Raw genomic sequence first — 17,559 nt, 5'->3', positions numbered from 1 at the left:
ACCAACATGATTAACAACTTGTTTTTATCATACAAAATTAGATATATCTGTCATTTATCATAACTTAATTACCTGACAAGAAAATTTTACACAAACGAAATAATGTATAAATTCATCTACTGCATTTAAGGGGAAAAAATGGGGGTTTGTCCCCTTAAATTCATCACCTTACTGTAACTAATAAATTAATAAATGAATATAAAACAAGAATTTTTTTTTTTAAACTAAAACTGGGGTTGCATTAAAAATAAGGTCACAATAGAATGAAATCTTTAAAAGAAGTGTGGCAGGGAAGGACTGGTATCCTTTAAAGTGAATTGCCACGATGTTCAATATAATGTAACATATACACATACCAGCTTCGCTAGGAGGGACCCCTCAACGCCCCCCCCCCTTCCCCGCGCGCATATTGCCCCTCTGAATTAGACAAAGATGGGATATGCGAAATATAATTTTTTTTTACATCTCATTAAAATATAGTGCATACAGTGTTATATGTCAGTTATTTCTCCGCCGGGCTCTATAAAATATCTCGAGCCTGCGATTTTCCCGATCTGTGCGATTTTCGCCAAATTTAGGTAATTTTTCAATAACACAGTTAAACAACTTGAAGGGGATTCGAATCCTTTTTACCATACTTAACCTTGATTTAAAAAAATCTTCCTCAAAAAGAATTCTGAATGACACCAAAAACCATACGTGCAAGCAATTGTTACCCGTCATACAGTATATGTACTTTTCTTGTAGATAAATATAGTTTAATTATCATTTATCAACTGTTGACATTCTTTCCTGGTGAGGACTACATGTATATAGCAAATTGTAAATAGGAACATGCACCAGGACTGGATAAAGTTAACGGCCTTTAAGGAGATAACAAACCAAAAGCACCTACCCCTAGGAGAAATCATTGAGTTCAAAATCAGCCAATCAGAGAATAAATTGTTATCTACTTTCCACCCTTTTTGGGTGAAAATTCTTTCGAAAAAAGGTTTCAGTGAAACTCTTTTCTTAGTGCATGTATGCATTGAATTTTAGAGACGACGATGCCAGAGGTAAGTTGATTTCTTTGTTTTGAATCAAATCTAAAATGTAATGATTGAATTCATGATTTCTCTGTAGTTTAATTGTCATCTGTTTTGTTATCAATATATTTTAGAGTGTAAGTAATCGTTTTCATTCCGCTGTTTTTTAGAGTATGCACACCCTCACATAAATAAATGTACATATGCCATGAATAAACGAATAAAACATCAGATTTAATTTTCAAAGAAAAGCTCTTTGTTTACAGACAGACTGACAGACGCACATTTTACCATCCCATCCTCGAGCAGGAGAGCTAACAAGCAGCCGTCGAGAATGTTGTTGTCTCGTCATTGTTTCAAATAAAATGTCTGTTAATCTTAACTATTCAACTAAATTTACCAATATCAGACAGACTGACAACATTTTTTTTAAGTTCTGAAGATCAGTGCACCTGTTCGTCTTGGACAACTACGTATATATATCTACACCCAAACCTTGTTATCTCGAACTCGATGAGCCTGAGAAAAATCTTCAAGATATCCGAAGGTTCGAGATATTGAGGGTAAAATACATAAAGAAAAAGTGGTTGGGACTTCCAATTCACTTCAACATATATCCACGGTATTCGCGATATCGGCGTTCGAAATACCGATAACTTTTTTTTACATGGAGTATCTTATTCTATAGTATTCATTGTCTTTTTGTTGTTGATCATATGAAGTACATGTACCCAACACGAAATTATTTCTTCCGGGTTCAAACTTTTCACTTAAGGTGAAAATTATCTGGACAGCAACCGAACTATTCTGTACCTTTCCTTTCAATTAATTACAAGACTGAGGTAAGACGCAAATACGGTACCCTGTTTTCAAAAACTTTATCTACATACATGTATGACCTCAATACGTGTGGTTATTTTTTGCTTCCTCTTCGAGGTGATTTTAATAAACAAGGCAATTAGTCAATTTATTCCTATACCAACCGGAAAATAAAAAAATCTTAGAAACCAAAAAAAATATCTGACACATTATTTAATATTGTCAAAAAAGAGTTAAAAACTTGCACATATTATTCATTATTTACTGATTATCTTTTAGAACTAATTTTATCTACCACAGTAAGATAAATTGACACTGTATGAAATTGGAAAGAAATTTTATCCCCCCTTTTTTAAATTCGCCATTCTGTCATTCACCTATACATGTGTTTTGTTTTTGTTTTGAACATATTTTATTGAGTACATCAAATGGATTGGAAACAAGTTCTTTACAACTTACAAAGTTCCTCTCCTTATATATAACGATTTGTCATGCAAAATAGAAGAAAAATAATACAATTAATACAAGTGGAAAAGCAATTAAATAGCATATCAACTAGAGAATCTACATGTTTCGTCAATAAATTTATGAACAGCAGCAAAAATACTGTTATTTATCTGTAAAGGCAAATTAACATCACCACATAATAATAGATTTATATCAATAGTAACCAATTCAAGAGTGAACAAGCGATTAAAAGGAGTACTTCTTGCATTGGAATAATTTTTGCATGCAAAAAAGAAATGGTACACATCTTCATTTTTTCCACATGAACATAAGGGACTATTTATAATGTTTCGTTTATAAAGACCATAATTTAGTATACAGTAATGTCTTAGCTTAGTATGAATGATATTGGTGTATCGCTTACCAAAAGAGAAGTATGATGGTGGATTTTCAATTTTTGTTATCAAGTTTTTTCGGAATGTTTTGATTGAGATGGCTTCTCTAACCTCTGTTTTTAGTAAATTCGATTGTTTTGCAGCATCAGGTACGAAAGAGTTTCTAAATAATTCTAATCTACACCTTGGAACAATATAATCTTGTTTATTACGGGTATTGTATAGGGATACATGCTCACGCTTATTGGGGACAATATCATGCAAATACTCAGGTACTCTTCCCGTGTGAATTTTGAACATAGTTGTCATTTTTGCAATATATCGCCTGGTTTTTAAAGTTTCGAAACCAGTTTCAGAATAAAGTGTTTCTCTAGACACAAAAATAGGAAGTCTGTTACAATTCTAGCGGCGGTTAATTGTACTTTTTCAAGCTTTTCAGAATTTTGTTTAGAGCAGCCATCCCAAACAACTGAAGCATATTCAAGCATAGGTCTGATAAACGTAATATACAATTTTGATAATTTTTTTCTACCCATTTTGAACTTCAATTTCTTTAAGAGGCCTAGTTTTTTATAAGCACTGTTTACAACACTATCAATATATTCTGACCAAATAAGATTTTGTGACAATAACTAAGATTTTGTGACAATATATACACCTATACATGTCTATTCCTTTTAGTAACTTTAAATTTTAAAAACAGATTTCAAAATATTTATGAAATTTTAAGAGAAGAGTTTTGCATTTTAAGACAAGAATGAACTGATAACTTAAGATGCAGTTGCTGCGTTTCATTTTTTTTCTCATCGGCAAATTTTGCAAGATATTGCAAGATTTTTTTTAATATTTAAACTCGTGAATATTAAAAGAAATCTTATTCTAATCCTGAAATAAATTCCATATCCAACTTTATAACATTGAATATTTACTATGTATTTTTTATAACACAAAAGGATAAAGATATATTGACATAATTTGGTGGGCACAGAAACAGAAAACAACTTCGAGGCATGACGTAAGTAGGTGGTATTTTTAAGGCAATTCAATTTAATCTCCGGCATTCCGCGACTGCGAAGGAGTTGAAAATCAAACAAAAGAGACATGGTTTACATGTCTCTGGTACGAAATCTGTATGCTGACCTGCATTCCGTTCTAGCATTATTAAATTGCCATTCAACATTTTTTCGTTTAGAAAACAGATCATTACTGAATTAAAACTGCAGTTCGTTAACTTGGTTGCAGTTGATTTCGGTGTCTGTCTGTGATGTGAAGTACATAAACTTTTCACACTTTGTCGTGTTCTCTAGAACAACTCGGCCAATTCAACTTTTAACCTAAAGCATCTTCAGTTGGAGCTAGGGAATTATTTTATCCCTTAATGAAGGACTGTGTCCCACTAATCAGGAAATAATAAATTAGAGGTGGTCTTATCCATAAATACCGTCTTCTGAACTGTCTTAGATATAATATAATCAAATTTGTTCAAATCATAACTAACACGGGCCTGGGTGGCGCCTAACTATTGGGTCAAAGTTTCGAAAAGGAATACATTGGTAACGTTTTAAATTGTTTTTGGAGGTAAGGTTGGGACCACAGTAGGGGTAGCCACATTACACAACAAGATACATAACCCTTGAAGAATAATTTGCAGCATACTGTAAATTAAAATTTTCCGACATCGTGGGTTTTAAGCTCAAGGCCACAACTTTACATTAGACAGACATATATGACTTAGGTGAGCATTGAGGCCCAAAGGCCTCTTGTTATCCCCAACTTTTACGGACATGGAGGTGCCGTACAGACGTTGCTATTTTTAAGATATCGGTTATCAGTTGTTATATCTATCAAGCCACCACGTGACTATGAAATAATGAACAAAAATACTGTTGATATCAACTTGAGAGCAATGATATTTTGTTTTTGTCAGTGCTGCTCTGCTGTAAAAATTTAGTGAAGTCAAATTACATTCATATACGCATGTACCTAGCGAATTAAATTTCATCAATGATTCTATGGGTAACATATTGCATATACATTTTATATAGAACTTCTTCAAAACGTTCTTAGTTATTTAGCAAATGAACTTGAAAATTTTTATTTTTGGAGTATTTGTTTAGATTGTCATAAAAATGTCACTGTCTATATTTCTCAGTTCTTACGTATACTTCGTAGACAATCCTAAGAACCTTTGTAATTTGGTTAACATGTTAAACAAATCAGATTTATGAATCAACACACCAGATCTGAAGTCTCTTTATGTACGCCAAATGGGTACAGGTGGTAAAACAGCTTGTTCTAAATTTGATATTATTGATACACCTGTGGAAGAGATAAAATATTTGTGGCTCAAAATATTATGCACATTATGTTACGTAATATTTGTTTTGTATTGACAGTGCCCACTCACAGGGTAATATGTCAATTTGTGAATAAAAGTATATTGACAATACGTTTATTGCTAAGGATCATCCTAAATATGATAATATTATTAAACACAGACGAGTTGGTTAAGCATTGGGTAGTGTTTAAACACATTTTAAAACAGATAAGCTCAAAGAAAAAGTTATTATTTTTTATTACAATGTCTATTCTGGAAGACTTTTTTTTAGTGTACTTTATGTATAAAGTGCAGCTAGCCTATTCTTGTTTGACATTTCACCTACATATAACAACGTTTGCCATGTGTAAGATATTTTTTAATGATGAATTATTAATATTGAAATGTATAAAAGAAAAAAAATATCAGCAGGAGTCATGATCTGTTTAAAGGAAAATACACTGGAGAAAATGTTATGCCTTGATCTGGAACCTGATAAAACTTTAAACTTCATTTATCTCGTCCTCTTCCTGCAAATAATGTAATTTAGAGTGTAAATTGAATATTTTAAAAACAAAATTTAGTGCCATTTACAAGAAAAAGAAAGTTATAGTGATGGCGACGTCATCAAGATTCAGATAAGTCCATTTGAAAGTTTAGATAACCTGTTTGCAATACAGGTACCGGTCTTAATTTTACAGAGCAGTCTGCGCCCTGAATGTCCTAAAGACTTAGTACTTTTCATTTTATTTTTCCTCAGGCTAAGAGGGCTGCTTGGTCTAATCAGATCGAGTTTGTTTTGACCCTAATTGGGTATGCTGTAGGGTTAGGGAACGTCTGGAGATTTCCATACCTTGCATACAAAAATGGAGGAGGTGAGTGAAGCAAGTGTTCCAGACATGAACATTTAGTCATTTACTAAAGACACCTTTTTTGGCAACAATGAGAAATTTTGAATTCTATCTAATATAAAATTTTCTTCATCAACAGTTATAAACAGCCTTCGAAGTTCGCTCCGTTACTCAAAGTGAACATCTTTTTATTAGTTATTCATGTACCCAATTCTTGTGAATTTCGTCATCATTATCTATTGCGTGAAATAAAAACATGAAGGAATAAATGATGTAACTTATCTTTCTGGTTTAAGAAAGAAAGAAAGAAAACTTTATACTTGAAAAAAAAAGAATTCTTTTATTTATACATTCTGACAGGTGCTTTCCTCATTCCATACTTTGTTTCCCTGGTCCTGATTGGAATTCCACTCTTTTTTCTTGAATTGTCCTTTGGTCAGTTTGCTAGTCTGGGCCCCATAAGAATATGGGTTGTGAATCCGGCTTTCAAAGGTAATAACCTTAGCAAGGTCTGGAATATTAACTATAGTGTATTTATAAGCAATTGATAATTCATCTTTTAGTGAAATAGTGTAAATGACAAAAAAAGACGTGTATATGCATGAAAACTTACTATATTTTCAAAATTCCCAAGAAAGTAAGATGATCACTTATTCATTTATATTAAGGAATTATTTTCCTTACTGGTGATATAATATTTTTTTTAATTTTTCAGGATTGGGATTTGCCATGACAATAATATCAGCATTAATCGCCCTTTATTACAATGTCGTAATTGCTTGGTGCTTGTATTACCTGTTCGCATCGATGACGTCATATTTGCCTTGGCAGGATTGCGAAAACGAATGGAACACGTGCAAGTGTATCGATAAAACAAGAAATTTCTCCAGTCCTGATCCTTGGAACGGAAAAAGACCCGAATGCTGTAACTAAATTATGATCATTAAATTTCCAACTTCAGTTTTGTATTGATTACATTGTAGAAGTTTTCTTAGCCTTTGATTATTCTCTGTTACAGTGTCCCAACTTCCAGATATTGTAAACGCTACCAAGAGGACCCCAAGTGACGAATATTTTACGTAAGACTTAATTTACTTTTCTTAGCACTTCTAAATATTTCAAATGATATTCGTTTAATATAAAGGTTTTTAATCCTCGTGTCTTGTGTTTATAAACAGGCAAAAGGTATTAGGTATTACAGATTCTTGGACGGATCCCGGAGGAGTGAAATGGGATGTGACTTTGTGTAACTTGCTGGCGTGGTTGATTGTATTTTTGGTTTTATCCAAAGGGATCAAATCCCTCGGAAAGGTACACAATACACTCGATTTATTTTTCAATATAAAGAGAATTTAATACCACAAAGATATAAAAAAAAAATCTTTATTCTTTAGGCCTTGAAGAGTTACTTTGTTACATTTTCGATGTATAGGTTGTGTACTTCACTGCCATATTCCCATACATCTTGTTGACAGTATTGCTGGTTCGCGGACTCACACTAAGCGGATCCCATGAAGGTGTTATGTACTACCTTACACCAGACTGGAACAAACTCCTGCAAGCCAGCGTAAGAAATTAAGACATTCAAATTCTTACAATTACATAAAATTGTCGTTATGAAAAAAACTGTTATTACCATTGTTTGGGTTTTAGGTATGGTCTGATGCTGCAGTGCAGATCTTCTATTCCCTCAGTGCGTGTTCTGGTGGTCTGATTGCAATGGCGAGCTATAACAAATTCAATAATAATGTTCTAAGGTCTGTTGCGGCCCCTCATTATTTTGTATAGTAAATGAAATTGTATTAGTCACTGTAGTAGTATCATTATTCTTTTACTGTAATAATTATTTTTAGGGATTCGCTGGTTGTCCCCTTTATTAATTGCCTGACTAGCTTCTATGCCGGATTTGTGATCTTCTCAGTACTTGGATTCATGGCTGATTATAAAGGAGTCACAATGGACAATGTAGTTAAAGGAGGTACCAAATACAGATGTAATATTCTTGGAAAAAAATATTTTCTAGTATGAGAGCAGTAAGTTATGCTTTTTGATGCGTCATGGATGCATGAGAAGAAAACTTTTAATCGTTCACGTGCGCAGACTATGAATAACTTTAAATGTCCGAGTAACACAATTTGCAAAATTTAAGGAAATTATTGCTTTTATTTTATTTGTAGGACCTGGACTTACGTTTGTGGTTTATCCAGAAGCCCTTGCGCAGATGCAGGTGGCTCCATTGTGGGCTATTCTATTTTTCTTCATGATGGCTACACTTGGGTTCAGTTCACAGGTGCTTAAACTTTTTTTCTTAGTTCATTTACCCATTACTATCTGATAGCAAGCAAATTAACATGTATATTGCTTTTTGACAAGAATGGACATTTTTCCTTAAAACGCAATGCACGGATTAAATGAGATCAACCTAATTAATTGTGAAATAAAAAAGTTCTCTTTTTATCATTTTAGTTTTCGATCACGGAGACGGTAATTACCGGAATAGTGGATGAGTTTCCCCATTTCTTCACAAACAAAAAAAGGCTGATTTTATTCCGCGCCGGAATTTGTGGTACCGCATTTCTCCTTGGTTTACCCATGACTTGCAGAGTAAGCTACATGTAGTCATGTTCTATTAGTTCCAGTCTATAGGAATGTACCAGAATGAAATGATTGTTATTTGGTATATATTTAATTTGAATAAACAGTGATTCTGTGTTAAAAATAAAAGTAATCAAGATTTTACTGAACAGTTCAGTAGCGGGACAACGTCAGGGGTCCTGAGTCCACTCGTGGTTAAAACCCCTGCGTTGTGAAGGATGAAGGAAAGTAATACCCAGTAAAAATATATAGAAAATGATCACCAACCCAATTCACTTGTTCACAGGCTTAAATAATTTTCATACCAGGGGCAATATTTCATAATTATGGATTTTATATTTGCCCACTGAAATTTAAGAAAAATGGTGACTTTCTCTCAAGATTTCAGTCGAGGAGTAATTAATTTCCTTCGTTGCACTTTTGAAAAAAAATGGCAGAAAAAAATGTACTCTTTTTTGCAGGGTGGAGAATATACTCTCAACCTAATGGACACGTTTGTTGGAGGTTTCCCGCTTTTGTTTGTCGGATTATTTGAAATCATCGCCATAATTTATATCTACGGTGTGTATAATCTGGATCCTATTTCCATATTTTTTTCCTCCATTCGGCAGTTTTTAACCTTGAGAAATTAAATTGAAACTTAGCATTCAATTGGCATCGATATTGGATGTTTTTTATCAGACATACATACGTACATCGTATGTAAGAAAGAATTCAAGATTCAGAATTAACAATTTTCAGGGTTTTTCCGCTTCAAGAGAGATATTGAGATGATGCTGGGTTCTAACATTGTTATCAACATATTTTTCGGCTACTTTGCGACCATGTGGCTGTTGATTTCACCCTTGGCACTACTAGTAAGTTTTCCATAATATGTGTATATACTCAGAGATGAACATTTTGCATTGAAACTGCATTGATAAATATACATCCATTAAATGTAAGCAGATGAAGAGCCAATCGTCCATTAAATTAAGTTTGTTTAAATTAATTTTGCTTAATTTTGTTATAACCAGCTGGTATTCGTTTTAAGCGTGCTCACTCTGAACATTTTCATGTTTTACTGTAGATGACATTGCGAATTTGATACACATGCTTAGATGAATCTATTCATGTATTGTATTCCTGTAAGATTTTGATATCTTTTTTCCATTTTGTCTATTTGGCCTTTTTTTCTTGTTGATATGTCTTTTATATTCGTTATAAAAAAAAATCAATGAAAAGTTAAGTCAAAAATTTAATTTTCGAACAGGCTGTGATAATTTTCAAAGCTGTTCAGACCAAACCAGCCACAGACGGAAGTTACGTTTATCCGGACTTTGGTCAGGCACTGGGCTGGCTTATGGTACTGGCGCCACTAATATGGATTCCAGTCATATTCTTCTTCGAGGCCTTCAGAAATGGACTTGGAAGGGTATAATTTAATAATCTCATTCTTTATATACGAATTTTCACCAATTTCTATGAAATAAAAGAAATCAATGGGGAGTTTGGTATATGATGTAAGTTTAAAAAAAAAAAGAGTTTGCACTAAAACTGTCCTTGCGATGAGACATGCGAATGATAATTTTGTATCGCGATAATTCCTTTAGAATATTTGCAGTCGAAATTACTATCGAATTTAAAAGATCACAAAAAAAGACTTTTCATGAATTTAAAAAATCATGTCTGAAACATGCAATTTGTGGAGTTGCAGTAATCAAATGCGTCCTTAAACATTTTTTTAGTTGCTGGTCAAAATAACCTCTCCTGAAAAGAATTGGGGACCAGCTTTGCCAGAAAATCAGGTGGGAAGGTACAGTGAAGAAAACAAAGCTAGAAGCCAAAAGATAAATGGAACAAATGGTTACATTAAAAGTAGTCTCTCCGATCAGTCTCAACCTCCTATGGAAAAATACACTCCACTTCAAACTACCTTTGTCAAACCAAATACAGAAATCATACCAAACGGGAGACCAGAACAACACACAGTGGATATAGATCAAGGAACAGGACAGAATGGGCAGACATCGGATAAAGGAGTGGTGGAAAATGGAACAGCTAAAGTTCAAGAAGTGGTGGAAAATGGAACAGCTAAAGTTCAGGAAGTGGTGGAAAATGGAACAGCTAAAGTTGAACCTCAGAAACCGAATGTTCAGTTCAGTAATCCAGCGTTTGAAAATGACGAGACTAAGGAATGAAAAGTAGGACAGGGTTCTTGAATTGTACAAAGTTGTTGTTCGAAATCTCTGAATATTAAGTTGGGAGTGAAATTAACAGTTAATAGATTCCGTTGAGTATTTAGTCTCTTGTACTTCTCAACAAACTATACATTGTAGATATTTTCATTGACATGGTGAATGGTATATTTCAAGTAAGTATTCATATCAGTGTGTGTATTCTTGTATAACCGTGTAACCTCATCATCTTGGGATGTCTACATGTACATTGATCAAAGTATCAAACAGATCATCTAATTACATGTTACCCGTATGTTATTGACAAGCCAGGAATAGTGAATATTATACCTAACAAATAAACTAAAATAACATGATCTATGTCACGGTGTTGTAATCTTGTTCCACATTCCACATGGTACTTAGAAAATATGAAATACTGGCAAGTTTCAGACAAAAAAACAGGGAATACAAATTCTTACGTTGAACGAATGTTGAAAAGCAAAGTCTTAAGATAAATCCGTTTTCTTCTTTATTGTACATGTCGGATTATTAAAGAAAAATTGGTGTACTTTTTATGTCCAAAACTTGACCTAATTTGAAAAAATATTCATTAATTTTCAAATGATTATACATAATATAAAATGTTTAGTCTAATAATGGCCTTATTTATTGTAAATGAAAGAAAACATAAAAGAAAACAGAAACACAGAAATAAATAGATGGGTATTTTTTTTATTTGATGATGAAGTTTAACCAAAAAAAGTCTTGAAGTACTTTCGTCCATGTTTATTTCAGAAATATACACTGCATTGCTATTTTTCCTTTTATCTGAGTCCAAGGAATGTCTTGATTTTTCTGCCGATACTATTTCTCTTTCTGATAGTTGCCTGAAAAGAAAATATGAGAAATGCATGAATTTCTCACACTTACAATTTTGTACGCAATTATTTTGTCATAGTATGTTTTGGATGCTATTATTTCATTAACTTACCACTTTTGCTACAGAATCATATTTAGAGCAGACCATATCAGTTGATTTCTCAGGAACATCGGGTTGTTTGGTGTTTTTGATTGACTGCTTCAAATCGCTCTATAAAAAAAAAAAACAATCTTATAGCCAGATGGACAATTATATTTACAATTAAATTGCATGCATGCACTAAAAATTCTTCCAATAACTGTTTGGTGAGGAAAATTGTTACTTTAAGAATCCAAGAGTTTTCATTTGCAGAGATTCAAAATATTTTGAAATAAAAGATTATAGTCTGATTTTACACCTGTTGGCCAGAAAATGGGGACTTTGTAACCATCATGGACAAGGAGTCGGGCCCCATCATTAAATTATGAAGGATATTGCGATTTTTAGACATCTGGATATTATGGTTGACAAAAAATGTTAAGCGTGTATGATGTTGACTGATTAAGGAAGGTATAAAAATTAATTCACCCTTTTGAACACACAAGTGATGCGGTTTTAAATTATTTCAAATGTATCTTTTACAATAAAAGTACCTTGAACTCTTCGACTCCAAAAAGAAAAAGTCTTCTTGGAACAAAGTAGTTGTCATTTTCATTTTCATCTTCTTCGTTGCATAAGAGCTAAAAAAAATAAATGATTGGGTGTTTTAAAGAATCAGTATTTTAATTATTTTTTTATTTATATGAAGTAAAAATTTCTTTTTTAAGTATTTTTATCATTCTTTTATCCTGTTAGACTATTAGAGTGGTCTAACTGCTAAGTTTCAAATCCGTAAAGCATGTAAGTGATATTAAGAAAATTGAACAATTTTAATTGACAAAGTAGAAACACTAATATTTTTTTTTTAAAAGTATTGACATTTGATTTATTGATTGTTGATTTTAAAAACAAGTGACATCAGTTTAATTTAAATATGAAAAATAAATCCATACCTTTGTTTCTCTCTCTTCTTCTTCCACTTTCTCTGCCCAGTTGTAGGGAAACTTGAGTATTTCTAATTTTTCTTCCTAAAAATTATAACACCCAACGTTAAATTGAAAATAATTCTACAAAACAATTAGCATCACTTTAGTTCAGTACATCATAAAGTTAGAAACTTCCAATCATGAAAAAGCACGGTTGACCCATATCACCATAACTACATTCTATATACTAAATTCTATAAATGACGCTTTTTCAGTATCTTACACTAATTCATATTAATTAAATAAACAGCAACAACAAAATATATCAGGTTTACTTACCAAATTAGTAACCGGTCGATCGCCGAAATCCGAGAGTGGCTCTCTGTTATAAAAAAAAAAATGAGCATACTATCAAATTGTCATTGTAACTGCGATTTTACTAGATACATTTGCTGTTTAGTGTACGTTAAATTTACAAATATAGCAAACTAAATATGCGGAGAAACAATCGAGTATTATCGTGAGATTCGAATTTTATAAATCAATACTATTACAGTGCGACAGAGTTATGGTATTACCTGGGAATTTCGTTTCTCTCTTCTCTGAAAATCTTAACGCTGGGTTCGCTCTCTTGTTTTAAGGCTGGTTCATTGACTTCCTACAAAAACAGATTAAGAAATACTTCATTTCAAATGGACCTTTTTTGCTATGAAGTGACCGTAAATCCGCGATGATATTTAAAATTCAAACAAAATTTAACAATATCATTAATATTACTCAAGTATTTAATTATCATTTATACTCCTTCATACGTATTCTATAAATCATTAGGAAACCTCATCATTAATTCATTCTCCTCAATAGATATGTACCTAAACATAACTTTATTTGTTTTGTGCTCCATTTACAAATTAATTATAAGACTTCCTTTAATACACAGACGTGAATTTGTCTACGAATGTAACTATGAGAAAAAGAGGCTTTTTTTTTTACCTTTGTTCCTCTCTCTTCCTCTTCAACTTTCTCCGCCCAACTGTACGGAAACTTTAGTATTTCTAATTTTGCGTCCTTAAATAAAAACATCCAAAGTTAAATTTGGTGAAATAATATTTAATAAAACTTCTCGATGGGGTTGTATTTGAAAATCATATCCATTTTATCCATACATAATTACTCAATATAATCATGAAAAAGCATGGTTACATATACATGTAATTAATGGGAAAACTTTTTAAGTATCTTTCACAAAACCATGTGAATTAAAAAATGCAACAATAACAAAACAAAGCAAATTGTTTATTTACCAAATCTACCACCGGTCCATCGCCGAAATCCAGGAGTGGCTCTCTGCAAGAGTCAATACTTGTTATGAAAATGTCGTATCGTAAATTTTGAATTTACTGTATGATGCCAATTTTACGCAAAATTTATATAAAATATACAGTATTAATATAACATATAGAATTTAGTATTATTATAATCCTACAGACTGACAGACTTCTAGTTTTACCTGGTAATTTCCTTTGTCTCTTTTGTGAACGGTTTTATTTGGCATTTATTCTTCTGTTTATCTTTTTGTTCTAAAACTGGTTCTTTGACTTCCTAGAAAACAGATTCAAAAGGACGTTTTACTTCATTTATTTCATTCACAAAATAGCTTATATGCTTAAATGTGTAATGAAAAATACTATAGTGCCATAAATTTTAAGGAAATCAAATTGTGAACTAAGTCTTGTTAGAACTGTACTGTGTTACTGTGTACACAAGAGTGACAAGACATTTCTAGATATGCTGAATACATGTACCTTCATAAGTCTAGATACGCTGAATACATCATCGTCGCAAACCACGGTTTTGAGTCCACGAATCGATGTGAATCACCCGTGGGTTACCGACGATGTGAATATATGTACCTTCATAAGTCTAGATACGCTGAATACATGTACCTTCATAAGTCTTTCTTCCTTCTCAACTTCCTCCACCCAGCTATAGCCGAATTTCAAAATGTGTAATTTGGTATCCTGAAAACACAACACCGATGTAATTTTGAGAATTTTCTTTATTTCAGGCTAATTTAAAAACACTTAAACATTACATACTTATTCAAAAAACCACATAGTATTTGAGATTTGTATGAATGTTTGTCATATTTCTTCAGTGTAAACAATGCAAATAAGATTTACATATATTTTGTACTGTGGTGATTGCAACCAACATTAATTAATACCTTTGAGTTTTCTTACTTCAATGGAATGATGACAATCATGATTTTTGTTAACGAACAATTTTATCTGTACTTGTTGTAAAAGGTAGTTACCATGCAGTTATTTCGTCGCAAAAAATACTTTCATAATTGATGTGCAAGATGTGTAACTTATGTCGAACTACTTACCACATCTTTAACTGCCTCATTCCCGAAATCCAACTCAACATCCATGATTTTCTACAAACAAAAAGGCATATTTATGAGCATATTTTACCTCCTATCAACAAAAACAAAAAATTTCAATTCAGTCGTGAATTTTACCGCCAATATGTCCGACATCCGCATCCACTTTTGTTGTAGTGATAATTGTTACGTCACATTGATTGTTACGTTCTTGTGGTGTATATGTGTGTTTTTATGACGTCATACACAATATATTTCTCTTTTTACAGTCCCAAGCATACATTTTTTTATTGATACGACCGTAAGTCAAGAACGTCAGTGTGAAATTAGTTAAAAGTTAAAGGACTACATTACTTTAAAAAAGCCGGGAAGTTTCTAGTATGCCGGTCCCCAGAATCACGCGATTGCGCATGAGCAGTTATTTCCCTTGCCGTTGCTATGCAGAATGTAAACAAACCGCCATTTTCCCCTCGCTTCAACAAAACGCATTCGATCGAGTGATTAGGGTTAGGGTATATTGTTTTAAGATTGGAACTGTTTTATAAATCCACTCTTAAATCTTCCTGACTTCGGGCTAATTCATGTAATTTTTGCTTACAAAAGGCACTGCCAAGTGCCTTTTGTGACCAAAAACTTGCATGAATCAGCCTAATGTCGAACCGTGCCGATATACCATTTTATAGGAGTAAAGCATGAAACATGCAAAACTTAAACAAACCGTTAATTAAATATGGCACTGTATGCGACCTACGGATTAGGGTTAGAATATAAATAGCTCGGATATTGTAACTGTTTTACATTCACCCATGCTCGCATCTATATCACTTTGGGCTTATTGAAGTTATTCATACAATTTTTGCTTACAAAGAACCGGAAGAACAGGAAAGTTTTGCGAAACTTGGATGAATTAGCCTTGGTCTAATGTTGAAACGTGCCCGATATGGTGCGCTAAGTTTTGGCAAGTAATTGGTAAAAGCGACTTACCGTTTACTTAGCTCGATATCCTAACCTCCTAATGTCCATATTCAGAATATTTTTTCTTTCAAATCAATGGTGATGCACAATTCAATCAACCAATTACTAGTAATTAGTTATCACTTGTTAAATCCCTGCATTTCTCACAAAAATCTTGCAATTTTAGTAGCATTTCACTTTGAGTCCTATCAACTACTTCTTCATAAGTCTTCATTACGTCAAAACACAAGTGACGCACGTCATGAATATTTATGAGATTACGTCAAAAGCTGATCATGTGACCACATTCCTAAACAACGCAAAATGGAGTTTTATCTACTAAACAAGTACGTTATTTTACAAAACCTTTTAATTCTCATTTAAAAAACTGTGTTTAAAAACCAGTTTTTTAAACCCAATTTTTCACAAGGAACACGATTTTTGGCTCAATTTTGCGATTTGTGGCCTTTTTTATCGATTTTGTCGATCGCTCACGCGATCGTATTATATTGTACACCGCCTTCGGCGGCACCTATTTTAGCGCCATATTTATAGGGACCGGTATACTAGAAGTGTTCCGATTTTAGGCTACTGAAATCCGGAAATAATGCCATTGCTGGAATTAGACCCAAAAATTAACGAATAAAATATTGATTTGAAATAAAATACAATGTACATATGTGGTGATGATTGACGTCGACAGCCCCGTTCACATGCGCCAATTTACACACGGTTTGAAAAAAAATTGTACATATACGCAAATTTTGCTCCCGGTTGTATTTTAGCGCATGGCGAGGGTAAGCAAGATTTGCACGCGAGTGTTTCTACTTCTAGTGCAAATTTATAGTCATTTAGGGCATTGCAAATTAACTTTTACATATGAGTAATAAATTTAGTCCTTTTGTATTTTCATGAATGCGTAGCAAAATATACCAGATATTGAAATTGTCTGTAAAACAATACATCACATTTTTAAAAATTGCATTTTATATTATATCATAAAGAGTGACATTATGACGTGTTGATAAATTCAAATATAGTTTTGAGTAGCATTGATTTGAACAAGAAATGGAGAGTAGAAGAGGAACTGCATAGACTGCTGAAGAAGCAAATTTTCTCCTTGGTATATAACAGGAACAAAGAGATGAAAAAATAATTAGAAAATATAAAACAAGTCATCCAACTTTTTTTCTAGAGTGCTTGGAAATGCTTGGACACAGATTTGAAGTTAATATTTTCTCAAATTTTCTGTATAATTTCATGACTTATATGTTGCTATAGCATTTCATACTAAAATATAATAAAAATCTTATTTCATCTCGAAGTTATTAAAACTTCGAATTTCTGGACGCGTTGGATTGACACATCCTTGCGCTTTCATATATTTTAATTTTATTCTTAATACTTAAGAAAAGTGGCAATTTTGTTGTGTATTAATGAAAAATATTAAAACTATTACCCAGAAAATTCAGAGTAGAAATGTTCGAAAGCAAAACCCGCTCACAGTATTGTAAGTCCGTGCTCAGTGGTGTGTGCAGAGTTTAACAATTGAACACACCTGGTGAATCGTAAACATTAACAATAACAGAGCTCTTGCCCTGTTTGCAAAAACAGTTTACGTTTTTCGGGCGTGTTCAATTTGTTAAACTCTGTACACATCACAGAGCACGGACTGACAATACTGGTGAGTTGGTTTTGCTTTCGAACATTTCTACTCTGAATTT

General features: G+C 32.7%; 2 protein-coding genes across 2 annotated transcripts; one reads left to right on the top strand and one right to left on the bottom strand.

Annotated features, from left to right (window-relative positions):
- Positions 1–1,046: 1,046 nt before the first annotated feature.
- Positions 1,047–10,652, top strand: LOC133192930 (sodium- and chloride-dependent glycine transporter 1-like). Its single transcript, XM_061328934.1, has 16 exons — positions 1,047–1,055; positions 5,083–5,096; positions 5,733–5,878; positions 6,215–6,346; positions 6,570–6,779; positions 6,873–6,933; positions 7,033–7,165; positions 7,287–7,421; positions 7,508–7,611; positions 7,708–7,832; positions 8,032–8,144; positions 8,321–8,458; positions 8,911–9,010; positions 9,191–9,306; positions 9,702–9,863; positions 10,177–10,652. Exons 1-16 carry the CDS (start codon positions 1,047–1,049, stop codon positions 10,627–10,629), a joined length of 2,151 nt encoding a protein of 716 aa, XP_061184918.1. The 3' UTR covers positions 10,630–10,652.
- A 705-nt stretch (positions 10,653–11,357) lies between these two features.
- On the bottom strand, positions 11,358–15,037 carry LOC133192929 (uncharacterized). The gene is made up of 12 exons (XM_061328933.1): positions 15,020–15,037; positions 14,885–14,935; positions 14,439–14,513; positions 14,003–14,094; positions 13,797–13,839; positions 13,486–13,560; positions 13,071–13,150; positions 12,832–12,874; positions 12,520–12,594; positions 12,121–12,207; positions 11,600–11,698; positions 11,358–11,495 (listed from the first exon to the last, which is right to left on the bottom strand). Exons 1-12 carry the CDS (start codon positions 15,035–15,037, stop codon positions 11,433–11,435), a joined length of 801 nt encoding a protein of 266 aa, XP_061184917.1. The 3' UTR covers positions 11,358–11,432.
- Between the last annotated feature and the right edge of the window lie 2,522 nt (positions 15,038–17,559).

Source organism: Saccostrea echinata, unplaced genomic scaffold (assembly GCF_033153115.1).
Source record: "Saccostrea echinata isolate AGI-Se365-2 ecotype Australia unplaced genomic scaffold, CSIRO_AGI_Sech_v1 ptg000025l, whole genome shotgun sequence".
Classification (NCBI taxonomy): Eukaryota; Metazoa; Mollusca; class Bivalvia; order Ostreida; family Ostreidae; genus Saccostrea; species Saccostrea echinata.
This window is presented reverse-complemented; position numbering and strand designations above follow the sequence as displayed.